Source organism: Ahaetulla prasina, chromosome 10 (assembly GCF_028640845.1).
Source record: "Ahaetulla prasina isolate Xishuangbanna chromosome 10, ASM2864084v1, whole genome shotgun sequence".
In the NCBI taxonomy this organism is placed as follows: domain Eukaryota; kingdom Metazoa; phylum Chordata; class Lepidosauria; order Squamata; family Colubridae; genus Ahaetulla; species Ahaetulla prasina.
The window spans coordinates 3,310,240-3,336,600 of record NC_080548.1 but is presented as its reverse complement, the minus strand read 5'-3'; the positions used below and the strand labels follow the sequence as shown (position 1 = coordinate 3,336,600).

The 26,361-nt window shown below is 46.2% G+C and overlaps 1 protein-coding gene across 3 annotated transcripts; it reads right to left on the bottom strand.

Annotated features, from left to right (window-relative positions):
* Window positions 1-1,322: 1,322 nt before the first annotated feature.
* Window positions 1,323-11,886, bottom strand: LOC131204453 (CYFIP-related Rac1 interactor A-like). 3 transcript variants are annotated; one of them, XM_058195748.1, is made up of 11 exons: window positions 11,805-11,886; window positions 10,357-10,438; window positions 9,107-9,228; window positions 8,595-8,700; window positions 7,865-8,001; window positions 6,041-6,118; window positions 5,499-5,615; window positions 5,197-5,276; window positions 4,748-4,874; window positions 4,128-4,198; window positions 1,323-2,712 (listed from the first exon to the last, which is right to left on the bottom strand). In XM_058195748.1, exons 2-11 carry the CDS (start codon window positions 10,427-10,429, stop codon window positions 2,649-2,651), a joined length of 975 nt encoding a protein of 324 aa, XP_058051731.1. In that variant the 5' UTR covers window positions 10,430-10,438; window positions 11,805-11,886; the 3' UTR covers window positions 1,323-2,648. The 3 variants fall into 3 exon arrangements, with proteins under 3 accessions (XP_058051731.1, XP_058051733.1, XP_058051732.1); XM_058195750.1 differs by lacking the exon at window positions 10,357-10,438 and having other exon boundaries at window positions 11,805-11,874; XM_058195749.1 differs by lacking the exons at window positions 7,865-8,001; window positions 9,107-9,228; window positions 10,357-10,438; window positions 11,805-11,886 and having other exon boundaries at window positions 8,595-8,701.
* Window positions 11,887-26,361: the final 14,475 nt, after the last annotated feature.

Below are 26,361 nucleotides of genomic sequence, written 5' to 3'. Positions count from 1 at the left end.
CCAAAGATAATGCCCAGGAACTAGGGGGAAGAGAAGCATGCCAACCTTTGCTGAAGGCCAATGGGTGCCATCTAATTTTACCCCTACATGTCCAACCTGAACAAATGCTCAGTGACGCACATTAGCTGATGGCTTATGGGCGATTTAAGGGAGAAAAACACAAATTTAAGCCTGAAAAGCATGGGCCCAGGCTATCTGAGGAACCATATCAACCCAATTGGATTGGCCTGCACTGGACAAAGGGCGTGCCCATTGGTCACCTAGCATGAGAAGAGCCTTTTCTACTGTGGCTTCTACCCTCTGGAATATTGTGCCTCTCAAGGTGAGATCAACGCCTACCTTCCTGGCCTTCTGGAAGGGCCCGAAGACCTGGCTCTGTCCAGTGGCTTGGGGCTCCAATGGGGGCACATTGCTCTGGAGAAGGTTAATGGGCAAAGACCCCCCTCCTCCCTGTGTGCATTTGACTCCCTTCTTTGCCACCTTTATTAATTTTAATGTCAATATTATATTTTATTATGTTGTTTTTATCTAGTTGTAAGCCACCTTGCCTAGATTAGCGAAATTAATAAAAAGGCTAAATTTAAGGCATCTTGGATGGGTCAGCACTGAAATGAAGACAACTACATAAAAAACATGAGGAAGAGGAGAATGTAGTTGTTTCTGGAATTGCTTGTGTCACGGTGAAGGGCAAGTTTAAAAGCCAACATGTGGACATAGCAGTGATATTTGGGAATGTGAGCGTGTAATAATGAGATTTCTTATTTTAAAGATAACTAAACCTGAGGGAAATTGCAAGTTTAATTTTGGAAAAGTAGATTTTAATGAACTTAGGGAAAGAATGAGTAAGCTTCTGTGGAAGGAGATGCTAATCAGAATTGGAGCTCAAAGTGAGTGGGAGATCCTAAAAGCACAATTAACTAGTTCCAGGTAAGAGGAAAATTGGAAGGCAACATGGCAGCACAGGGAGCTTGTGAAAGACACAGAGAAGATGGAAAGAGGGACAGGGAGTACAGAAAGGGAGGCTGAACTGGTAGGGATGGGATCCTGAGAACACAAGCTCAGAACAAGCTGAGTTAGCAAACGATGCTAAGAATAACCTGAACTCCAAACCAAGAAGCCACCAATGGAACCTTGCAGTGTTCAGGGGAAATGCTGCAAAGCTTCACGGTGGTTCTTCTGGAGCAGAGGAATTATTAACGGGTGAAAGCTGCCAGAACCCTCAGCACAATAAGGACGGGCAACGGTGGTGCCAATCTTGGATCAATGCCACCCTTCTGTACTGATGGGAAGGGGCCAAAGAGCTTTGAAGAGGGACAGAAGGATTGAGCCAAGAATGTTTAGCCCAAAAACCTTTCTCTCTCCCTCTCCCTCTCTCTCTCCTGTATGAGAGCAACTTTAAAGTACCTGAAACAATATTTCAGAGAAGGCAAAATATGGTTCTCTGTTCCAGAAATGGGAATGGCAAAGGAATTATATTAGAAAAGGGCAAAGTTTGGCTGAATGTTGTAGAAAAAGGAACAAGAAGGTATTTCAGCCAAGACTTTATATCCCACTACTTTAAGCTGGGCAAATACTGATTCTGCTTATTTACTTTGATTTCCCTTTCTGGTTTTACTTCTGTCCTCTTCAAAGGTTTCTTTTCTATCTATAAATACTTATTTCCATGCAAATTGCGGTGGAGATTTGAGTGATATTCCTAGTGATATCCTTTCTCTCATCAAGCTGTGTAGCCCAATGGAAAGCCCTCTGGTTTTCCCAGAGTGGAATGTAAGGTCTTGGCTAAAATGCCTCCTTGCTCTCTCTTTGACCTGGAGCTCCCTTCCTCAGCCTTACAAGGAGCAAAGACTGGTGGCAACGTGACCTAAAAATGGATCCAAACTGGGGCAGGCTCTGGTACATACAAGAAATCAGCTTAACAGTGGAGGCCACATTTGGGGCAACAGACCCAACCAGTGTTGACAAGCACAGACGTCGCTGATTAAAGCAAAGCAGAAAATCATGCTGTGATCTCTCACACATTAACTTTTCTTTTTATTTTGACACAAAAATGTTCAAAATAATAGGTGGATGGTTGCAGCTGCTCATATTAAAAATCTAAAAGGTGTGACTGAGCCACTTAAGAATGGAATCAGAATTGAAGGCTTAATGATGGTGCTCATGCCCATTCATTCAATCAAGCTTTTCCAGAGGGGTTATTTACATCTCAGGTAAGAGAGCAGCCATCCTTCCTTCTCACTTTCCTGGCATCTGGGCTTGCTTGTAGAGTCATCTTATGATCCCAGAAAGGCTCGGAAGAAATCTTCCTCCACGCTCCAAAGATATGACATGCAGGGGAGCTGGTCACCCCAGCATGGATGGGGCTGGAATCAGCACAGCATGGCCACTTGAGACAAGGGACTAGTCCCTGCGCTTTGGCCAGCATTGAATGGGGGGTCATCTTGGAGCTGGAATATCTATTGCAGTTCTGTCTCTCTCTATATATAATATATATTCATTGACAATCTCACCTGCTCTTCTTTAACTTTTTTTCTTTTTCTTTTTTTACAAAATGAGGGATATGATGACTATTTATAGCAACATGTCAACATTAAAATTTTTGCCGGAGGTTTCTTGCATGTGTCTCTGGTGAATGGCTGTTCCAGGAAGTTTCATTGCAGCAAAGCCCGGATCTGCTTAGAAGTGGTGTCATCATTGAGGTGCCGGGTGGTGTACCTAAGAGGAACAAGGCAAAGGGGGAGATAAGCACAGCCATCCTTGTGGAGGTGGGAAAGAGGGAGGGACGTGCATGAAGCTCCAAAGCTTCTTGGCCCCCAGTGGGTAAAGGATGGAGAGATGGCCCTTCGCACATGAACAGGAAAGCTCTGGAAGAAAGGGAATCGAGGAATAAGCTAGCAGAGGGGTGTGTGTGTGTGTGATGGAGAGAGACAGCGAGGAAAAAAAAGGTGAGCTCCAGAATAGGACCAGGGTGGAAGAAAAGTGTCCCTTAAGGCCACGTTCCCCGAATGCAAAACTGGACAGACAGTGGCTGTGTGTGAAGAATGCAGAAAATCCCTGTGGGCCCACCTCCTGATCACTGGACCCTAATTTCTTCCTGGCGAAATCCATCAACGCATAAACTGCATTTCCAGCCACTTGCCCTTCCTGCCGGTCTTGCCCTGAGCGTACCCAGCACCGACCTTTCACCTTATGGGCTGCATTCACACCTCGCTGACCTCTTTAGTTTGCTTCTGGTTCAATGCATTGTGCGAAAGAAGCATTTTGGTCACCCAGTTAAGGATGCTGTGTGAACATAAGATTTTCTGATGGAGTGTACAGGTAGTCCTCAACTTACAACCAGTTCATTTAGTGACCATTTGAAGTTACAATGGCGCTGAAAAAAGTGACTTTTGACCGTTTTTTAGACTTACGACCTTTGTAGTACCCCTGTGATCGGGTGATCAAAATTCTGTTCCTTGGCAACTGACTCCTTTTTATGAGGGTTGCAGTGATCCAGGGATCCCCTTTTGCAACCTTCTACAAGCAAAGTGAAGGAGGAAGCCAGAATTGGTAACCATATTAGCAATTTAACAACTGCAGTGTTCACTTAACGATCGTGGCAAGAAAGGTCACAAAATGGGGCAAAATTCACTTAAAAAGTGTTTTGCTTAACAACAGAAATACTGGGCTCCATTGTGGTCGTAAGTTGAAACTACCTGTACAAACAAGCAAAGTGACAGAAGTGAGCAGAAGCAAATGGCCTTATAGTGCCAACAGAGTCCTGTTGAACTGCAAACTGTAAATCCTTTGTGGTGCCAAAGCATCCACTGGACGGAGTGGGGAGAACCCAGGAGAACTCTTATCCTAAGCACCATTTCCTGGTCTGAAAAATGGGAATATTTCTATTTGGGCAAAACACAAAACAGTTATTGACATAATCAGATGGATAGTACAGTTAACGCCTCCCGGCCAGCCATCTCTACCTGTATCTTCTCCCCAACTTCATCCTGTGAAAGTTCTCCCTTGCGATTCTCACGAAGCTTCCCAGAAGAGCGATGGCTGACCCTCTGTAGTCCCACCACCCAAAGTGCCTGGTCAAGAGCCACCCGGGGCCTCCGGTGGGCGCAGGAGGACCTTGGGAGCTGCCGTACCTCAGAGCATTGAGAAGGCCTTCTGTGCTGTTGGAGGGCTGCTCCTTCAAAACCTTGATGCATCCTTTCATCTAGAGGGAAAGAGGAAGGAAGGGCTTTCGTTTGGCAGAGAGGAGAAAGGGCTGGAAAGGCGCAATCGGATCTGCTGACTTCAACTCGTGAACTTTCACCAAAGAGGCTCTTTCTGTCCCTAAGGAGGGCTGACTGTGAATGAAGGGTAGGCAGCAAGATGGGTAACAGCAAGTTTAAGCTGGAATGCAAACGCTTCCCTTGCCAGGGAGATTTCTGCAAAATTTTCTCCTGCATTCCTTTGAAAACCCTCTCCTCTTTGCCCCCCAGCTCCAAAGGAAGAGCAGCCCTCCGAAGGGGCTGTAAGGGGTCTCTTGCCTCTCCTTCTGCCTGAGCAGAGAGAGCTCTCAAAACACGTGGGGCAGTCACATGGTTTGCCCTTCTTAATGGATAGTCTCTGGTAGGAAAAACGAAGCCAAAAATGGTGAGAAAACAAAGGTGAGTCTCCAACTGAAAAGTCATTGTGCGAGTGAGGCAGGGGAGCTCACAGAAACTGAGCTTAACCTGAGGGCTGCACTGGGGGGGGGGGAGATGTCTAAAATGTTACTCACGTCTATTTTGGAGGTCTTAGCAAATGCCCCCACTGGGTGGACGTGATCGTAGAGGATGATGACCCCCACCATTACCCGCATGCAGAAGAGGAGGGTCTCCGTGTTAGTGAACCTGCTGCGATATTCCCTGTGGGAAAGCAGAAGAGAAAGGTGGAAAGAACTGGCTCAGTTTTCCTTCCTGGAAAAAGGCCAAAAGCCATCAATCCTGATCTGAGCCTGCACCATGTCAAAGAAGCCTGTTTGCCAGGGAGACTGCAGCCTTTTCCTGCGGCATCCACCGATGGTCCTTCTGCACTTAACCACCAACCACCTTGGCCATGGGTCTGCTGCCCTCCTGCCTGCCAGCATTCCTGGGATCTAAGTGGCAAGGTGCCTGTGGTGTAAGCAGCCCAGCAGCCTCCGCAGCGCAGGCCCCTGTTCAGTCCATGGAAGAGTCAGCCAAAACTCACGGAGTTTCCAGCATCACTCGGCAGACACAGGCCATGGTGCTCAGGCAGTCAGTCGTGTCTTCTATTGGGAGGGTTTTGTTCTGAAAGAAAAAGAGGAAGAGCCTCCGTGGGTAGAGAGATCTCTTCCTCTTCCTCAGGGGGAGGAAGCACATTCAGGGCAAAGGAGACAGCTCAGACCCCTCCCTCCCTCCCTCCCTCCCTCCCCAGATCCTCTGCAGCCCTGGTGCATTTCACTCATCATCAGCCTGAATCTTCTCCTCTTGGGACTTGCAAAAGTATCCCCAGGAGATCTCGTGGCTCACCTCCGAGACAAACTTGGTGGTGGCACTGCTCAGAGTTTTCAGCATCGGGGTGGCCTCGGCGTAAAAGAGGGACATCCGGTTGGCCATCTCATTGTTGACCTCGCTCTCCACATCCAGCTGCAGGCGTGGGCACAGAGCAAGGCAAGGACAGTGACCTAAGGAGGGCCGACTGCAGGACCACAGTGGGGGGTGGAATTTCTCTGGGGAAGAGGCGGCTTTGCTTGCTCTCATTCCCCCGTCAGGGATGAGCAAACACAACCCTTCAAGGAGAAAAGCAAAAAAGGGTCTGCTCTCCCCAATTTCAAAAGCCCACCTGGCAGAGGGGGCACATTGGTTCTCCTGACTGGTTCCTTGGCATTTTTCTCAACTGACTAAAGGGCTAGGATTAGGGTTAGGGTAAAATCGGTCACTATCTCATAAGCAAATGACAGTTTTTAATTAATCACCACATTGCTCCGCGTCGATCTTTCCTTTTTTCCACTTTATTGATACCAGAGTTTTAGGTCTCCAAAACTGAGCAAAGCAGAGAAGCATTTCCTTACCTGCAAATTGTTGATTCGATTTCGGCTGATGGTTCTTCTGTAGTAGCTAAAATCATTCTGAATGGCAGGATTGGTCATCTGAGGAGACAAAGGGGACACCTGGGAAGTGCTTCCTCCTGGCCCCATCGTGGCTTCCCTGGAAGACCCAACGTTCCCTGGGGAGGAGGCCCCGGGCTTATAGTCTGATCCATAGACTGGTAAAAACCTATCATCCCCAGCACATTTGGGTCCCCTAGCAGTCACTGTCAGGGTAGGACAGGGCAGAGAGAAATCCCCATTTAGCTGCTTCCTGCAGCAACTATGAGATGCTTTCTGGCTACTCTGAAATGTGGGCTTGATGATGAGGAGGAGGAAGAGGAGGAGGAGGAGGGAGAAAGGTTGTGTTGACTCTTAGAAAGTACACAGATTGATTTTCTCCATGTCAAATGAGTTTAATACTCTTTCAGAATAAAATATCTGAGATTAGGAAGAGTGGTTGCAAAGTGTCCCTTTATGTTACAACCCCTTGATTTTTAAATGTTTTGTGGGAAATTTTTGAACACATGTTTAGTGCTCTTCGGAAGGAGTTTTGCTTTAAAGTAGCCTGGCAGGCCTTCTGCGCAGGCCATGGGGTGGAGCAAGATCCCTTGGGTCAGCTGACAATGGCTGCGAGTGGGAGCCTCTTTCTCCCTGTCAAGACTCTAATCCTGGGGGCAGCTTCAGACAAGTGGGGACCTGGCAGCAAAGGACTCGGCTCCTGCCCTGCTCTTGTCAAACCTTGGGATCAGCTGCCACCATAGGAAGAATCGGCAAGGGAAAGAGAAGGGGAGGGTTGTTCCCTGGTCTCCAATCCTGTGGAGTAAAACAACTCTATGGAACTGGGGACCTGATGGGGAAAGGGTCAGCTCCCCACCCTTGACCCCTCTCTGAGTCTGGGGACCTGCTGTAGGTCTTCCAAGGTTGCAGACATGGGAAGGGATGCCGTGTTGAGGAGGGAGCCCATGGGGAAGGAACTGGATTATCCTGCAAATGGGATGAGGTCGGGAAACGGGTCCAGCCTGCAGCAGCCTGAGATGGCAGGTTGAATCCCAGCCTCAGCCACATAAGGAGACATCACAGATAATTCCGACGGCAAAGATTTGTGGAGGAAAAGAGAATAGAATAGAGTAGGGTAGAGTAGAGTAGAGTGGAGTGGAGTGGAGTGGAGTGGAATGGAATGGAATGGAATGGAATGGAATGGAATAGAATAGAATAGAATAGAATAGAATAGAATAGAATAGAATAGAATAGAATAGAATAGAATAGGAGGAGGGAAACCCCCCCTTGGATATCTAAAGAGAGATGGAAGCTGCCTGCCTGGTGGGCTGGGCGAGACCCAAGTGTTGCCCTTTAGAAAGAACAAGGAAGGCTTACAAGCAGATGTAATTACCTAAAGGAAACAGCAGTGAGAATGTTTATAAATTCCATATTTTATGAGGAATTATGTATTTTTCTGCAGTGACTTACTCTTACCAGATATCACTACAATTTTCTTAGGGGATCTTACTCAGTATGCGATTTACTCAGAGAACAGGGACGAGCAGATAAAAATGGAAATGAATGGGGCAGAGGAGAGAGAGAGATTCAGCTGAGACAGAGCCCACCAGGCAGAGGTAGATAAAGGACTGGAGAGCCAGGTACCTCTGTGCCTTGGCAGGTTTGGTGCATTTTTGTTGCCCAAAGAAAAAGTCCCAACAGAGTCATGATTAAACATGGTTAGGACCAATTGTGAGCCTGAAGCTGCATCTCCCCAGGAACCCCTTCGCTTCATTCTCCTGCCCCCCATCCCTCCCCCAACCAAGGTACCTTGAGCTCATCGAAGCTGAGGGTGAAGTGCAGAATTTCTGCAAACTGCTTGGCCAAGGCCTGCTCTCTCTCCAAGTGCTGGGTGGGGGCATAGGGGGGGCTGGTCAGGGCCTCCAGCAAGCTCCGCAAGGCGTTCTCTGGGGGGGTGAACAAAGGGCAGTTCAGTCCCTGTGTGCCACTTGGGGGGAGGGCTGGCCCAGTGCTACAAGGGGGAAGCCCATCGCCTTCCCCCAGGTCAGGAGATGAAGGTGTGCACAGCCTGGCCAGGCTCTTTGTGCCCAGCTGTGCAGGAGAAGCAGCACCAGCCGCTAAGAAGAGAAAGCCTCAGGAAAGAGCCAGAAGAAGTGGGGGCCCTGCCCTCCCCCTCAAAGGAATAAGGAAGAATAACTTCTTCAAAAGGGAAAACTAGAACCCCGGGACCACCGTGTCCAGAAAAGCCCCTTCCTCAAACAGATCCTTTGTCCCCTTGCCAGGACACTGGGGCACAATACTGACTGCCTTCGCTTAGTTACCAGGATCCCCGTATAATATAATATAAGGGCGGTGTAATAATAATGTAAGTATAATCAATAAACCAAGAAAGAGATGACGGTCCCTGCCTACGAAGGTGCCCTCTGAAAGACAGGCTGCACAAGGCGAAAGGGGTGTGTGTGTGTATTGTGTGTGTGTGTGAGTGATGGACTGGCCCCTGTCATCCCTCCCTTTGCACACCAAGCAGGCCTACATTTACCAAGCCTGAGAGAAAACTCGTAAAACCGTTTCAGCTTCGCCACAAGAGGACACACAGCATTCCAGGCCTTTTCTTGAAGTTGCAGGTCACTGGGGTTCTGGATCGCCTGAAAAAGGAAAAGAGCAAAGCTAGACGTGCTCTCTCTCAAGCCCTCCATTGCTACGGTTTTCTTTCCCAGAGAAGCAGCTGCAACCCCAACCAGGCCTGATTTCCCTGGCAGATCAACTGCGGGACTGACTCCCGGGAGCTTGGATAGCTGGGGAGACACTCTGAGGCTGGAGAAAGGCTCCTTGGCAGCTGAAGCCCACCCTCAACCTCCAAGACTTGGGAACAGCCTACCTGGAGGATGGGCTCTGAATAACCAAGGCCAGCAAGACAAAAACATTGAGCGACCAAACCCTCCCCAGCAGAATCCGTGGTGCAGGATCTCTCAGTTGTGAGAAGAGAGACGCCCACCATAGCCACGGTGATGGCCAAGTCTGGGGTGGCTGCAAGCTCGGCTCCGCTCATACCTCCCGGATCTCTTGACCAGCACCGGTGTAGGACTGCAGTTCTGCCAGGATGGTCTGAGCCTCTTCCAGGACAGCGTTCACTTGGTTCCAGACGGCCGTCTCGGCTTCTGTGGGCTGAGCATCTGCAGCACACCCCACCCAGAAAGGAAGGGAGGCAAAGTTCAGAAGCTAGCGGGCAAAGGGGTTGCCATCGAGAGGAGCACATGGAAGGGAGAAGGATGGTTGGTTGGCCAGGGATGGGAAGGAGCCAGGGCATGCTCGTCAGTCTGTAAAGCGCCTCCCCAAGCTGGTTAGTCAATCCAAACTGGTGCCTGGAGAAGCAGGATCTTCAAGGGAGCCAGTGAAGTAGCCACATGGGAGCTATGAGCTTCTGTCCCCAGATCCTTTGCCCCCTCACCAAGGATAAGAGAGAGAGCCCCTAGGAGGGAGGGGAAATATCTTGAGGCCATGACTCATGAGTTGCTTTGCTCGGTCAAGCCAAGACCTTTGGCCCTGAGCAGGGCAGGAGAAATTGTAGAAAATAAATATACAGAAAAACATACAGGAGAACCAAACAGAATAGAAAGCGTGAAATAGAGCTTTAAGCTGTGGCAACGTAAGTCAGGGCTACCTGGCTGCTATAAGCAGGGGTCCCTCTCACCCCCAGGGACTGTCTGACGGGCCAGCATCCCCCCTTCTCCATTCATTTCTCCCCCAATGTGGGTTCCTCCTTCAACAGCTTTCCCCAACGAGGGCATCCTCCTGAAGAATGGACTTCAGCTCCCAGAGCTCCCCAGCCAGGAATTCTGGGAGATGAAGTCCACTATCAGGCAAAGGGACCCAGGGTGCTCCCTAAAGAGGTCCATGTCCTTAAGGAGCAGAACCAGGGGAGAGGTCACTGATCACAGTTGTGTGGCACCTTTGATTGGTCACTGGAGGTCCCTCTAAAAGCAATGCTGCTAATGATGTCTAGAGGTCTTTATGCTGTTCTGGAGACGGAGCTCCTGATCCCACTTTCCTCTTGGAAGCCCTTCCTGAACCCCTCTTTAATGGGCCTGCCCCCTCCCTTCCTCTGCAACTGCCATTTACCTGCCCGGATAGTGGCCCTCTTCTCTTTTGCCCTCCTGATTCCCAGCTCCACCAGCCTGCTTAGCTACCGCCCAGCAAAATAACACCAAATGAAAGAAAATCAATGTGAATAAGGCAAAAATTAATGAAAGGATTTGTGAAATTAAAATAAAGACAAAAATAATTTTAAAAACCCTTCTCACGTTCAAAGTCAAGGAAAAAATTAGGGCCTTGGTCATGCTCATTATAAGTCAACACTTTAAGAAGGTTCCCCATTTGACACACCTGCAAGAGAAGAGACAAGAGGGAGAAAAGCATGATGGATCATGAGAGGGGGCAAGGATGGGGGGGGGGGGGCTGGGAATGGCTCCTCATCTGGGACAGGAAGAGTCTCCAGCAAGACCGCCAGCAGATCCTGGGGAACTGGTCAGACCAAATTCAATGCAGAGCCGAAGGCAGGAAAACCCAGGCGTGCATTGAGGACGTCCAAGCTGAACGAGAGGACTGGTCTGGCCTGCTTCTTCCTGCCCCGAATGGAGGAGAGCATCGGCTGATGGTGAGGAAGACCAATGATAAGGAAGAGGGGAGCCACTGTTCTCTGACACGGGGGAGGGGAAGACCCCTGGGGCAGGTCCACTGGGGCTGGAGCGCAGCAGCTCTGCGTCCCCCTGTTGCAATACTGACAACCTGGGCTTCTCTCAGTAACTCCTAGAATGCGTTTTCAAAGGCCGTCAGCATCGCTGCTCCCATTTTGCAGGTGGAAGCAGTGAGGGCAAGAGATGCCCACTTGGGCAACGAGCGTGTGTCGGGACCAATGTGTATCTTATACTCTTAGCCAATCAAGCCACGGCAGCTCAGTTGAGCACAATCAATAAACATCCTGTTAATTTTATCCCAGAGGTAAAGCTTTTTAATTACAAGAAAGAAATGCACAAGCATTTTGCCTCTGTCTGTGCCAGATTTTCATAATGGCAACAAAATTCTCTCTTTCTTGTACAGGAGTCGGACTGTTGGCATCTCGGAGGCTCTCTTGGACTTTTGGAAGTTTTGCTTCAGAGAAAGGCCTGTGATTCAGTGGGTCCTGAATCCCTCCCACACTAGGGAAGTCTCGTTTTGGGGATGGGGGCGGAAGGATGGGCTTGCCTCTGCTTCAGACTTGGGGGGAAAAGACTTCTAGCCTACAAGGAGCCCTTTTCACCTGGACCGACAGATGCAGCCTTGCCTGCAACTGAAAGACCCTTAGCTGGGTTGTAAATGCTTTATATGGTTTTTGCTTTTTACTTCTGGTTTTCCAGTCTCTCTTCTGTCCTGCGCATCCCAGGACGGCAAGAGGGGGTGCAAACTGAAACACATACACCGATAAAAAGGGGCAGGGATTTTTAATGACTCCCAATTGGCTTGATGGGGAACTTTTGCACCTGAACCTCGAGGGACGTCTAAGCATCTGTTCTAAAACGGTGGTCGCCCCTCCCTGATGGAGAATTTGTAAGACTGCCTGGCAACAACTCTGCCGCTGCTTTCTTGTAGCGCAAACCTGTCTCCCCTGCGCAGAGGAGGCCAAACGAGGCCGTAGCCAAAGGAGAACAGTGACTCCCCTGCCAGGATTTATGGGCCCCCCCACGTCCCCCTGTGTTTTGTGTCCAGGACTTACTTTCAAAATCCAGGAAGAAATGAGGACAGTTTTCTAAATCTTTGCCCAGTACTTTGATCAGGTTGCCCATGGCGGCAGACCTAAAGCAGGAGAAATTGACGAAGGTGGGAAAGCACAGGGGAGGCCCAGGCGGGACGAGGGCCACCCTCAGTCAGCCCCCTTCACTGTCAGAAGCCCAGCAGGCCTCCTACATCCACCCCCCGCCCCCGCCCAAAACACCAGCTTGCAAATCCTGCTGCTGCTCAGCCGGCTGGCAGCTGCCTGTGGATCAAGCACCCGTCACCCCAACGGTCTCAGGGAGAGGCCCCCCCTCCAACTCCCCCTGGGGTGGCAGCAGTACTGCCCCTTTGGGCTGTGGGGGCAGGAACTGAGGCCTGGGGAGCCAGCCTGGTTGCACCCCTTCATGATTCATGCTGTGCTCATCTGGGAGGGGTCCCTGGGGGGCAGCTGAGGATCCTCTGGGCTTTCAGGCGCTGGAGCCTGCGCATGGCTCTGGGCCCCTGGTGGCCCCTGCAGTTGGATTCTTCTTTCGAATTCGGCCTCAGACCAATTTTTTTTTCCTCAGACATTTTCACAGTATTTACATTGCAAAATTGCATTTCACCCTTGAGCCATGATGGCTCACCGAGTGCGTCATTGCTGTCTTTTGCTTTCTCTGCTTTTCAGAAGTCTTTTCCCTTTTGGCACCCTAGGGTCAGGGCCTACTCACCTGGGCCTAGAGCTGGCCCTGGGCAGCAGACCACAGGCTGGGCCCCTCTTTGCTTTCATGCTCCTTTGCATTAAGAACAGCCGGATAAGCATCCCTCAAGGTGCCCTTTTGGCTTCTTGCAAGCAGCCATAACCTGGACAGTAGGAACGTCCTCCTTTGCAAACCCCCCACCCCCACCCCAAGTCTGGCTCTGCCTCCTCAGGAGGTGGAAAGGCCAGAGCTAAGCATTGGTGGGGTGGAAGAGGTCCCAGGGTGGGCTTGTGCGGTGTAGGGGTGGCCCCTTTACCTCTATTGATGGTGCCTGGGCAATGTCTACAGCAAGGAGTCCTGGAGTCCTGTGGGGATAGTGACACACCTCATCAGCTGGGTGGATCCTGCAGCGAGGAAGGGGGAGAGAAATGTGTGTGTGTGTGTGAAGCTTCCAGCTCCATAGCCTCCTGGCCAGCTCAGCAGTTCCCTTCAGAGGGTCGGTCTCGGGTGTCTCAGCAGGAGAACAATGTCCTTGGTTTAAACCGAGGCTGCGAAAATGGACACCTCAGGTCAGAAAGAGAAACTTCATCCATTGTTCCACCCAGAAGGGAGCCAAAGGATTCAGCTGCCAAAAGCAATCGTGCTTATCGATTGGTTCTGATTTTTATTTCTCCCACCAACAGCAAGAATTCTTTGATGGATTGCAGAAGTATTAAGAGAAAAATAAGTGCCTCAGAAACATATTAAAGCCACTATCTCAATACATAGCAGCAGTTAAAGTGTCAAAACAGAAAAATCTTCAAAGGCTGGGAGAGGAGAGACAACTGGTAGCAATGGGGGGGAGGCACTCTCCCCGTCCCCATTTATACGATACGAAAACATTTTTACTTCATCAGGAAGAATTTGTCATCAGCTGAATATTGAGGACAACTTTGGGGAACAAAATCAGTGTGGACATGTAAAACAATGTTGGGTACGGTCTGTCCCAAAGGGGCTTTTTCAACAGTCAATTGGACTTTTTTGGGTTTTTTTCTTTTGCTTCTCATCCAAGATGCTTCTTCAGTTCTGAAGTCAGAATTGGAGAAGCTTCTTGGACGAGAAGCAAAACCTCTTTAAGGAAAAAAACCAAAAAAGTCCAGTTGCCTTTTGAAAAAGCACCTTTTGGATAATATTGGGTACTGTTTTAACAAAAAGAAACATACCGGGTGTATTAGGAGATGATGGTGGGCAACCTCAATAAACAGTATTTATGATAGCAGCATTACAGTATTTGAGGGGCTGCCACAAAAAAGAGGGGGTCAAATTATTCTACAAAGCACCAGAAGGCAATGGATGGAAACGAATCAATGAGAAACCTGGAATTAAGGAGAAATTTCCTGACAGTGACGACAAGTAACCAGTGCAAGAGCTGACCACCAGAAATTTGTAGGGGCTTCATCAATGGAGGTTTTTAAGAATGGGGAATTTCAGAAGAGGCCAAATGTTTAGAAGCAACGCCCCCCACCCCATAATTCATCTCCTCCTCCTTCCTGTCTCTCATGCAGTTACAAATGACACCAATCAATGTCTATCAAAGTCACATGGTAGAGAGTGGAAATTAACTATTTTTGAAGAGAGTAGAGCAAACTGGTGGAGTCTGTTCAGCTTGAATAGATATAATTATGCCCTTTGGGGAGGAAACTTAGAAAATCTTTGCATTATCATATAGTGATGACTCCAGATTGAATTACTGTAATGCAATTGTTAGAACACGAGCTGCAAACCCATTGTCCGGTAGAGAAGCACCAGGTGCAGATGGGATACCCAGTGAACTTTTTAAATTGGCAGAAGAGGCAATTAAAAAGCTAACAGCCCTGGGTCAGCACATACAGAACAGGAGTGTGCGGACTAGAGACTGAAAAAGACCAATGTGTATTTGTATTCCAAAGAATGTAGAATGTACAAATGATCAATGTGTGCAATTAATTGAATTCATGTAATTAAAGGTTTGCTTAAGATCTTGCAAAGATGAATAGAATAACTTGGATGAACAAAACAGACAGAAGGAAATGAGACTGTGAGTATAGGATGGCCAACTAAAAGAAAGAACAAGAAGGGGACCTCTGACTTCCTGACTACATGAAAGCCTTTGGATCGGGTAGTTCATGATGCCGTGTGAAACCCGCCAAGGACATTCATTGACCCATTAATGAAAGGAGGGAACTGGTGCTCAGGCAGACAAATATAGTAAAAGAACCATTTGCTCAATTAATTGACTTCAGTTCTCCAAGGCTGGATAAATTACGCCCTAGGAGACAGAAGAACTAGCAGAATCTCCAACTGAAATTCCTGGGAACTCCTATACCTTGACCTCAGCAAAGCACTTGACAAAGATTCTCATTATGTTCTCCTTAATAAAAGAGGAACTAAACCAGTTGCCTCCAACCTTTTTAGCACCAGGGACCGCTTTCATGGAAGATAAGTTGTCCACGGACCAGGCGGGTGGGGTGGGGGAATGGTATCAGGACGATCCAAGTGCATTACATGTATTGTAAATTTTCTAAATAAATAAATTGTGCACTTTATTTCTATTATTATTACACTGCAATATATAATGAACTAATCATACAGCTCATCATAATGCAGACTCAGTGGGAGTCCTGAGCTTGTTTTCCTGAAACTAGACAGTCCCATCTGGGGGTGATGAGAGATAGTGACACCCAAAGTGTGTTGTTTATGTCCAGTCTACTCTGTATTTTATTTTGGTTGCTGTCCCTGCAGAAAACCCTGCTGCACAAAGTTGGAAATACCACAACTATGACTTAGGCAAGTGCTCAGTATGGGAAAGAGGCACAGACACAAGTGGTAAATAAAATAACGGGCAGGCCATGCACGGACTAAAAAGTGTGAGGGAGTCTGACTTAAGGCCTGCCACCAGATGTTTTTGCTCCAAAGGAAAATCAGCAAAAAGACATGGAAAAGCCTTCGTGGGAAGAGCCTTTCTTGTCCTGCTCTGGAGGAAAATCAGAAGACACAGAGAAACCTTCAATGGAAGAGGGTCTCTGCTTCTACTCCAGAGAAAACCCCCAAACAAAGAGCCCCGGGAAGCAGAAAGAGGTGTGATGACCACCAACTTCATCTTTCAATAGCTCAGCATGGTGCTTCCCTTCCAGATTACTCCGGGGACTTTACCAATGGGATAAAGCAGCAGGTTCTGTTTTAGGCCCAGGACTCTTCAACATCTTCATCAAAGATTTAGAGGGGATAGATGGGGAACTCATCAAATTTGCAGATGACACCATGCTAGCAGGAATAGCCAACAATGGATGGAAGCTAAATAAATTTCTTGAGAGTGGGAACAATTAATGAGTGGAACAACTTGTCACCAGAATTTGTGGGTGCTCCAACACTGGAAGTTTTTAAGAAGAGATTGGACATGGACAATAATTTGTCTGAAATGGTATAGGGTTTCCTGCCTGAGCAGGGGGTTGGACTAGAAGACCTCCAAGGTCCCTTCCAACTCTGTTATTGTGTTAAATGTTATTTCCTCTTTGAAAACTTTCTGTTTCTAAAAAAGACAAAAGGAACCCATACCACATTTCTGACATCAATACAACTGAATGTGTCCAGAAATATTTTACAAGAAGAGTTCTGCATTCCTCTGAATACAACAAAATACCTTATGCCACCAGACTTGAAATCTTGGGTTTAGAAAACTTAGCACTCTGCCGCCTTTGACACGATCTATGTTTAACTCATAGAATCATCTATTGCAATGTCCTTCCTGTCAAAGACTACTTCAGCTTCAATTGCAACAATACACGAGCAAACAATAGATTTAATATTAATCACTCCAATCTTGATTGCAGAAAATATGACTTCAGTAACAGAGTTGTTAATACTTGGAACACACTACCAGACTCTGTGGTCTCTTCCCAAAATCCCCAAAGCTTCAACCAAAAACTGTCTACTCTTGACCTCAGCCCATTTCTAAGAGGTCTGTAAGGGGCGTGCATAAGAGCACAAGCGTGCCTACCGTTCCTGTCCTATTCTTTCCTTTCGTTATATCCAATTAATATAGTTATTACATACTTATGCTTATATATTGTATAGTTATTTATTTATTAATTATTTATTTATTTATTTTGTCACAACAATATATATAAGCAAAGATTATATAGTATATAAACATATATATGAGGAAATATAAGGAGGTATAAGCATATATATATATGCATATATATATGAAGAAAAGAAGAAAAACAATAGGACAGGAACGGTAGGCACGTTTGTGCTCTTATGCACAAAGAGGACCCTTATGGTCCTTTTAGGAATGGGGTGAGGTCAATAGTAGAAAGTTTTTGGTTAAAGCTTTTGGGATTATGGGAAGAGACCACAGAGTCAGGTAATTTCATGCTTATGCTTATATATACTGTATGACAAAATAAATAAATAAATAAATAAAAGGTGGAAGAGACAATCCTAACTCAGCCTTTCAGCAAAACAAGGCGAAGACCCAGCTCGTTGAGAAAACCACCAGAAGGTGGGCGAGGGAGGGAGGGCGGGGAGGGAGAGAGAGAGAGAGAGAGAGGTGGAGAGGGAGGGAGGGAGGGAGGGAGGGAGAAAGGGAGAGGAGAGGAAGAAAGAGAGAGGCCAAACCAATTCTGCATAGAGCAATGCCTTTTTGCCTTACTTGCAAACGCTTGGTTTCCAAGCAGTGAAAGCCTTTTAAACACACCTAGAAACACAGAGACAAGCACACAGCAAACCAGACTGCAAGAAGCCGACACAATGTGGCCAAAACACAGGCGGTGTCCTCAAGCATCAAAACAAAAAACGAAAACACCAGTTGAAGCGCAACAGAGCCCAGTGGTCTCAGAAAAGGTTCAGACTAGAGAGGGATTCCCTTGGAGACGCAGCACTAAAGAAGGAAGGTAGCCTTCTCCCTTCCCCTATTTGCACTCTGAGGAAAAGATGCCCCCCTACAATGAGGCTTTGGGGGAGTCCTCCATTGCAAGGCAGGCTGGTGAGCGTTTGGCTTGCAAACTTGGAGAGCTGCACAAAGGGAGTGTGAGCCCGGTTGGGGTGCCAGGAGGGGGAGAGGAAGAAAGTGAAGAAGAAGAGGAGGAGGAAGAAGAGGTAGCAGGAACAAGAGTGAGCAGGACCAGGAAGAGCAGGAGGAGGAAGGACACGGAGCCCAGGAATGTCAAGCCAGATGCAAGCGCAGCCAGAGAGGAACCTTTGCACTGGGCAAGACAGCTTCTGCCCCGCTGCCCTCCCTCCCTCCCGCCCGCCCGCCCGCCCGCCCCAGTCCCAGTCCCAGCCCCAACCTCTACAGACTCACTGCATGCTGGAGGTGGAAGAGATACCTTCAGCTCATCTCCAGCTGCACAGCCCGGTTCCTAACCAGGGCTGACCAGGGGATGGGGACCCCTGAACTGAATTGCACAAGTGGTGGGTATAGTGGAATCAACACCCCAGAGGATGCTCACAAATGGTTCTACATCAAGAACCATTTTTTCTACAAAAGAAAAAATAATTGCTACCAACCTGCCTTCCATTGAGGACCTGTATACTGCACAAATCAAAAAGAGGGCCGTGAAAATATTTACAGACCCCTCGCATCCTGGATATAAACTGTTTCAACTCCCACCCTCAAAACGATGCTATAGAGCACTGCACACCAGAACAACTAGACACAAGGACAGTTTTTTCCCGAAGGCCATCACTCTGCTAAACAAATAATTCCATCAACACTGTCAGACTATTTACTAAATCTGCACTACTATCAATTTTCTCATCGTTCCCATCACCAATCTCTTTCCACTTATGACTGTATGACTGTAACTTGTTGCTGGCAATCCTTATGATTTATATTGATATATGGACCATCATTTGTGTTGTAAATGTTGTACCTTGATGAACGTATCTTTTCTTTTATGTACACTGAGAGCATATGCACCAAGACAAATTCCTTGTGTGTCCAATCACACTTGGCCAATAAAATTCTATTCTATTCTATTCTATTCTATTCTATTCTATTCTATTCTATTCTATTCTATTCTATTCTATTCTATTCTATTCTAAGTGGAAGAGTAATATCAGGTAGAGGGCTAAAGGGTTCTGTCTTGGCCTGTCCTATTAAACATGTTTATTAATAACCTGAGGTTGAGGAGAGGACCCATTAATTATGCAAATGACACAAAACTAGGAGGGATTGCTAACATATAGAAAAGACAATATTCAAAATGACTTTGACAGGTCAAATTTAACAAGGATGAAATTTAACAATAAGAAATGTCCAGTCTGGGGGCAGCTGGGGACACAAAAAATGAAACCTATAAATATAAGATGGAGATCTGGCTTGGTTGTAATATATGCGAAAAATATTTGTAGCTTCTAGTAGATCACAAGTGGTCTATGAGTTATGTTGCCCTTACTAAAAGAACAGACGCTATTTGGGGATATATTCAGGAGTATCGAGTCCAGATTAGAGGACATAATTATCTGCCTGTACTTTGCCCTGGGCTGTTCCTTCTGAGAGACTTGTGTCCAGTTCTGGGCATTGCAACCATGACGTTGGAGCATGTTCAGAGGAGGGTTACTAAGATGATGAAAGGGGTGGAAACCAAGTTCTATGAAGAAAAGGATCTGGAAAATGACTTTTTTTTCATTTGCATTTATATCCCGCCCTTCTCCGAAGACTCAGGGCGGCTTACATTGTGTAAGGCAATAGTCTTCATCCATTTGTATATTATATACAAAGTCAACTTATTGCCCCCAACAATCTGGGTCCTCATTTTACCTACCTTATAAAGGATGGAAAGCTGAGTCAACCTTGGGCCTGGTGGGGCTTGAACCTGCAGTAATTGCAGGCAGCTGCTGTTAATAACAGACTGTCTTACCAGTCTGAGCCACAGAGGCCCCTTGGGATAGATATTAGTCTTCAAGTATCTAAAGAGTTGTAACAGGAAAAATTCTTGTTTCAAATTTAGCAGAAATGGCAAAAATGTCTGCGTATTTGAAAGACTATTCACAAGAACGATATATAGTAGAATGGAGAAATTGGATTGATTATATTCAAAATAAGTATCAGACCCAAATAGCTTATGAGTGATGGTAGGGAATGTATTGTATTTGTGTATTTGCTTAAAAGGGGAAAGGGATCAATTGGGGAGAAGGGATTATGGGTTATGATTTTTGTAGTATTTTAGTGTATGTTTGTTAGATGTTATACCCTGTATTTTGCTCTGGGAAGTCTCGAGGGGAGGGGGAGGGGGAGGGCAGGGGGGAGGGTGAAGGGGGGGGAAATTTCTAAAAAAATTTTTGTTGTAAAACTTTTTCAATAAAAAAAAAGTATCTGAAGGGTTGTGAGACAGAAGATGGAATGGATTTCACCCAAAGGCAGCAGTAGAACCAAGGGTTGAAACTACAGGGAAGTAAAGAGAGGTTAGGCATTAGGAGGCATTTCTGTTATAAGAGCTGTCTCCTGAAGTGGTAGATTCGCTTTCACAGAAGGTCTTCAAAACTTCAATGGAAAGCCATTTGTCTGAGTGATTTAGGAGACCTTTCACTGGGCACAGTATGCAATAGTTAAACTCTGAAGTCCCTGAGCTCTAGGTTTCCATCATAACGGAAAACTTGATTTGAAGAACCTTTACAACAAACGAGAACCTATTAAAGGAACTGAATTGGAGAAGAATCATTGTTCCCAAAAAGAAATATTTCCTTCATCCCTCTTTCACTTAATATCTTGGCTATCTTAGAGGAACAGAAAGACCTGAAGAAGACATGGCTGGAATTAATTAAACATTAAACATCCTACCATTTAGCATATGCAGATGACAGAAAGTAAAGAAGGCTTTCAAGAACTTATTAAAAATGTTAACTTAATGTTTGAAAGGGGAAAAGATAAATGTTACAAAGACAAAGGAAATGTCTACCAGGCAAGAAAAGAAGGTCAAGGCTAATTTTGATTTCCTGGCTCAAGAATGAAGAAGAAACCTGCTGGAAAAGTGAGATGATTTGTGGTTGGGTCCAGGTGGTGGTCTCAGCTTCTTTGAAAGGGGGATGGTCCTTACTGCCTTAAAGGAAAGAGTGTTGCACCCGCTCTTCCAAAGGTCATTGTTAAGGAGGTGGCTGGTCTGCAGTTGATGAGAACTCTGGAGGAAGATTATTTCAATCCATTTCAGTTGGGTTTTAGGCCAGGATTTGGTACTAAAACAGCCTTTACAGCAGGGGTCTCCAACCTTGGTCCCTTTAAGACCTGTGGACTTCAACTCCCAGAGTCCCTCAGCTAGCAAAGCTGGCTGGGGAATTCTGGGAGTTGATGTCCACCAGGCTTAAAGTTGCCAAGGTTGGAGACCCCTGCTATAAAGCCGACAGAGCGCAGGGCCTGGTTACTTGGGGGAGTGCCTGCTATGGTTTCTGCCCAAGGCTGACACTTCCTTTGATCAAACAGTGCCATCTACTGGCACCCCAGAATATGCCTTCTCTGCTGTGGTACCTGCCATCTGGAAGGCTTCCACTCTGATGAGTCCAGACTTGGCTCCTCTCCTCAGGTGTTGGCAGCACTCAAAAGAAATAAGATACCCCCAGGGATGGTGGAACCCCTTTTGGTGTACAACTTTTGTCCTGTTGACTATTCCCACCATCTGGTAATCTTGCTGTTGTTATATGCTTTTTGTGTATCTATTTTGTTTTTATGCTGTGAAGCACCCAGGAGTTTGTACTGTAAAGGATTGTAAAATGTACTATTTCCATGGCAACAAATATCAAAAGCATATCTTACCAGTTGTAAAGGTTTGACACTGCATCTTGAGGAAGAATGAAAGAAGACTGATGCTTCTGATTTACGAATGTGGTCACTAACAGGAGGAAGGGGTCCACTGGGAAAGAGTGAAAAAACTCAAAATGATGGCAGTAGCATTTTAACTGAAACTTTACTCTTTATATGACTGTGACACAAGTATAAAGAGCAGGGCTTTAACCAAATGTCTTGACTGTTTTGACCTCTTCCCTTGCAATATTTTTGGTTACTAAGCACACCTGTGTTTCCCCAAAAATAAGAGTTGGTCTTACTTTCTTTTGGGCTCCGAAATAAGTACTAGGGCTTATTTTTGGGGGTGTCTTATTTCTTTTGAGTGCTGCCACCACGAGGCGGGGGAGGATGGAGCTGTCCCATGTGCCCTGCACTGGCTTACCTCAGGGCCGCTGCAGTCAGGGCATCCACGCCCTGACACCTGTTTGCGTCTCGATGCCAGCCCACTTCTTCCAGCACCGGAGCAGGAGACCAAGTGATGTGCCAGTGCCAGAAGAAGAAGAAGAAGTGGGCCATTGCCATGAGGCAAGGCAGGTGTCGGGGTGTGGATGATCTGGCTGGCTGTGGAGGCCCTGAGGTAAGCCCGTGTGCGTGTGGGAGAGCTCCATCCATCCCCTCGCCTCACCTTACCTTGTGTCGGTGGCACAGCAAGCAATCAGATGGAATGGGCAGGCGGCCGGCTTCGCAGGCACTTAAGTAGGGCTTATTTTGGGGGTAGAGCTTATATTGGGATCACTTGCAGAAAACATGTTAGGCCTTATTTTCAGGATAGGTCTTATTTTTGGGGAAACACAGCACTAGTAGGCTTCTCATCCTAATGCAAAATTTTGGTTTTAATCTTCAAAGTCCTACCCAACTTGTTACTCCATGGTTTGCAGGGTCCTGGCCAGGAAATTTCTATCCGTGTACTCCCTCCTGAGAGAAGCTGACCTGGGTCCCATTCTCACATGAGGCTAACTGAGGCGGAGGAAGGCAGTTCATTTTAGACTCCTGGGTCTGCATATATTTTACAAAGCAGTTAAACTGTCCCATTCGAATAAGCTATAGGGTCAGGTATAGGGGCACCCCCAGTTTTAACTCCTATGATGTTATATTTAGATGTTACTATGGTGGACGTGTCCCGAAGCAAAAAAGTACTGGATTAAGATACAGGGATGGTTACAGGATATAACAAAATGCCAAATTGAACTGAATCCAGAAACATTTCTTTTGGGAATGTTTAAGACAAAATTAGATAAAAAAACAATTTTTTATCTAATATAAAAAACAATTTATAAAAAAACAATTTTGCACATTCTAATAGCGGCAAGGATTGCATTCGCACAATATTGGAAACGTAGTAAAATACCACCAGAGAGTCTGATTATCCAAAAAGTGTATGACTGTGCAGAAATGAACAGGCTTACCATAGAACTACAAGAAAAAGAAGATTCAGAATACTATGCGGTCTGGGAAAACTGGTACACATGGATAATCAATAGAAATAGAAAACAAAATATATATAAGGCTATTGATGATTAGATGTATATAATGTATATAGAAATTATATGAAAGGTAGATCCAAAATATACAATAATGTCACAGCTCTGTTGAATATGTACAATTGTTATGAAAAAAAAATTGTAATAAAAATAAAATTTAAAAAAAAATAGATGTTACTATGGTTTTAACTTCTCCAATGTACCCTTGAGTCTTAGAAAGTAAGGCAGAATAGAAATGTGCTTGCAAAGAAAGATAATTCCACATCCCTTCCTCTGTCTAAGGGAGATGGGTGGTTAATACTTGTGAAATATGTGACTTGATTTCCACCTCGGCAACTGTAACACTTGTAGACTTCAACTCCCATGGCTGCTGGGGAATTGGAAGCCCACAAGTCTTCAAGTGGCCATGTCGTGTCCCCCTCCCCCTCTGACGACGGGGTCTAGGAAGTCCGTATCAAGCGTTGCCACGAAGCCTCTGCAGCTTTGCCAAATTCCTTTCAGATTTCTCAGGGCAGGCAGGAATCCAAGTTGTGACTTCAGCAAACTAAATGAGACTTTGCTTGACTCAAAGTTGCTTGACTCAAGCTGGTCCTTTATATAGGCTGTGGGGTGTGGCTCCATGACTCGGCACTTATCCAGGCCTGCCCCTCCCTTCCTTCTGCTGACGTCGCCTCTCAGATCTCCGGAAGCTCCCACTGTGGATTCTCTTCCTCTGGATCTGCTGCCGGTAATTCCAGCACGTGGCTGGCTCCCTGCTCACACGCTGTAGGAGTGAGGTTTGTTTGTTCATTCCTGACATTCTGTCCGGGCATGGGGCCAGGGCTGGGGGCTGAGGCATGCCAGGCCGTTCCTCTTCATTATTAGACTCTGAATCTGATAGCAGGCCTGGGAGGAGACGGGAGGGGCCCGGCTGAGGAGAGGAGGGAGGACGAGGCACAACAGGCCAAAGTCAGACACCCCTGATTTAGTTCGTGTATAACTGCTAAAACTGCTAAAAGCAGAGATATCACCCTACCAACAAAAGTGTGTATAGTCAAGGTTATGGTTTTCCCAGTTGCAATGTATGGTTGTGAAAGTTGGACCATAAGAAAGGCTGAGTGCCAAAGAATTGAGGCCTTTGAACTCTGGTGCTGGAGAAGACTCCGGCGAGTCCCTTGGACTGCAAGGTGAACAAACAAATCTGTCCTAGAGGAGATCAACCCTGACTGCTCTTTAGAAGGCCAGATCCTGAAGAGGAAACTCAAATACTTTGGCCACCTAATGAGAAAGAAGGACTCACTGGAGAAAAGCCTAATGCTGGGAAAGTTTGAGGGCAAAAGAAGAAGGGGACGACAGAGAACGAGGTGGCTGGATGGAGTCACTGAAGCAAACGGCGTGAGCTTCAATGGACTCCAGAGGCTGGTAAAGGACAGGAAGGCCTGGAGGAACGTTGTCCATGGGGTCGCGATGGGTTGGACACAACTTCGCAACTAACAACAACAAATAACTGCTAAGGGTTGGGTTTTTTAAAAAAAAAGTTAAGATGATTTCTACAACTGTATAACTGAAACCCTACTAGTTTTTGTTTTTATTTTGTTTGTTTCATCAAAGTTGATCTAAAACTGTGGGAGTCCAATGCTCGCCATCCTCAAGCCAAGGAAGGCCCTCAATTATCTAAGCAATCTACACGGGCACCCATTTCGTTATGCTTGCAGAGAACATGGATGGGCACTGCTGAACAGTCTCACCCAACTTTTCAAAGCACAGCAACCTCACTGCTGGGACTGTCTTGTCTCAGAGAAGATCCAAGCAACACACTGGGACCTTCATTTGTTTCACCGTTTTCTTTCTCTCTGCCAGACAAGGCGGTGCCCGTGGAGCACACGTGACATTACTTCCCATGTCATAAAGCCATTTGGCCCTGCTTCAACTTGGATATACTGAAGTCTAAGTTACTCCCATAAACTAGGAGAATTTTAAGCTGCAGATGGGTTAATGAAGTATTGATGCTGCAAAGAAGCTGTTATTGTCTTAGTACTAATCCTACCTTTTTCCCTTTGCTTAGAACAACAGAAAAATCTGAAAACTCTTTGTATATTGAAAAATAAAGCCAAATATTGCTCAAGAAGATTTCAAGCTTGCTTTCAAAACTCATGATTATATAGTGCACCCCAAATCTAAGCAATGGTTTGGGGTTTGTTACCTATTTGCAGGAGAAGCCTACCAGAACAATGGCAATTTGAAAGAATTGGACAGCTGCAGGATCTTCTCAACTTCAGGACACTAAATTGGGACCTCTGGCAGGACCTGCCTGGATGTTTAGCATTCCTTAAAGATCCACCACCTTTGACCAATATTTAAGCACTTTCAGTCCAGTTGGGGCAGATTTTAAAAGAATACTGTCTTGTTATCTTTCAGACAATCAGGTGGAAGTGCTCTGAGACAGCTAGACCAAGTTCCAAAAGTGAATGCTTTTGAACAATTGTCTTCCAAATGGTCTCATGAAGAAGATAACTCAAAGGTTTTCCAACTCTCTTCTCATTCCCTCCCATCCTATTCACAGCACACACACACAAACACACACACAAACACACACCAGCTGCAGCAGCAGCAGCAGCAGCGAAACAAATTTCTCCTGGACTGCATTCATTCAGGGATACATTGTTTTTTTCAAAACTCATATCCAGTTCTATCACAATTAGCCCTCACATCACATGCTATTAATAAATATTATTTCCTACTTTCATATACACACAGAACAACAACTGAGATGACACTAGGTGACATTTTCTGACCTATATTTTAGCCTTTCATTCACAATGAAACCCGCATTTTTACTTCCCTGCATATATTTATTAACTCTATTCTGCAAGTTTAGAACCCCTTCCTTAAGATCTATGAATCCTTTCTTTCCTCTGAGGTTTCCTTCCTTCCTTCCTTCCTTCCTTCCTTCCTTCCTTCCTTCCTTCCTTCCTTCCTTCCTTCCTTCCTTCCCTCTTTCCTCCTCCTCCTTCTCTTTCTTTTCTTTCTTCTTTTTGTTAATTCATTTATTCCTTTTGAATCCCGAGGGCAAACTAGAGAGGGATTTCATTTGCTAAGTGAGTGCCCACAGCTCACACAAAAAAAGGGGGCTTCTGATCACATGGAGGGGCTGCCATGGGGATTCTTTTTTTCTTTTTTTTACTTCCTGGTGGACATTTATGCTTGCCTGAGTTTCTCACACCTGAAAGGTGTGAGAAAGAGAATGAGCAAAACGTTTAGGGAAAGAAATGATTAAGGAAAGAGGTTTGACTTGTAGAAAATTATGCGGGACTGAAGCTACAGTGATAAATGACACAGGAGTGGTTTGTGATGGAAGCAAAGCATACTTGAAAGTATGCAAAAAGCTTAAGGAATGATACAGCACTGACCAAATGTAAGCCAAGGATGTCTCCCTGACGCTCAACATGTTTACGGAATGCCCCCGGAATGGATTCTTGTATGCAAAAAACTAGATGAGACAATGAGGCATATGGCTCTGAAAATATTGTGTTAATAAACAGTGTAAAAGTTCCCTTGTCATGTTCTCCTTTCTTAAGACTTTTTAATGGATGCTCTGGACCAGTAGCCACTCTCAGC

What these genes read in the sequence shown, in the direction of transcription:
- LOC131204453 (XM_058195748.1), bottom strand. Translation starts at nt 10,429, where the DNA reads ATGGGGAACCTTCTTAAAGTGTTGACTTATAATGAGCATGACCAAGGC. An exon ending in CGAGTTTTCTCTCAGGCTTG is followed by an intron (nt 8,002 to 8,594) that starts GTAAATGTAGGC and finishes TCACCCCCCCAG; the next exon opens with AGAACGCCTTGCGGAGCTTG. An exon ending in TCAGCTTCGATGAGCTCAAG is followed by an intron (nt 6,119 to 7,864) that starts GTACCTTGGTTG and finishes TTGTCTCCTCAG; the next exon opens with ATGACCAATCCTGCCATTCA.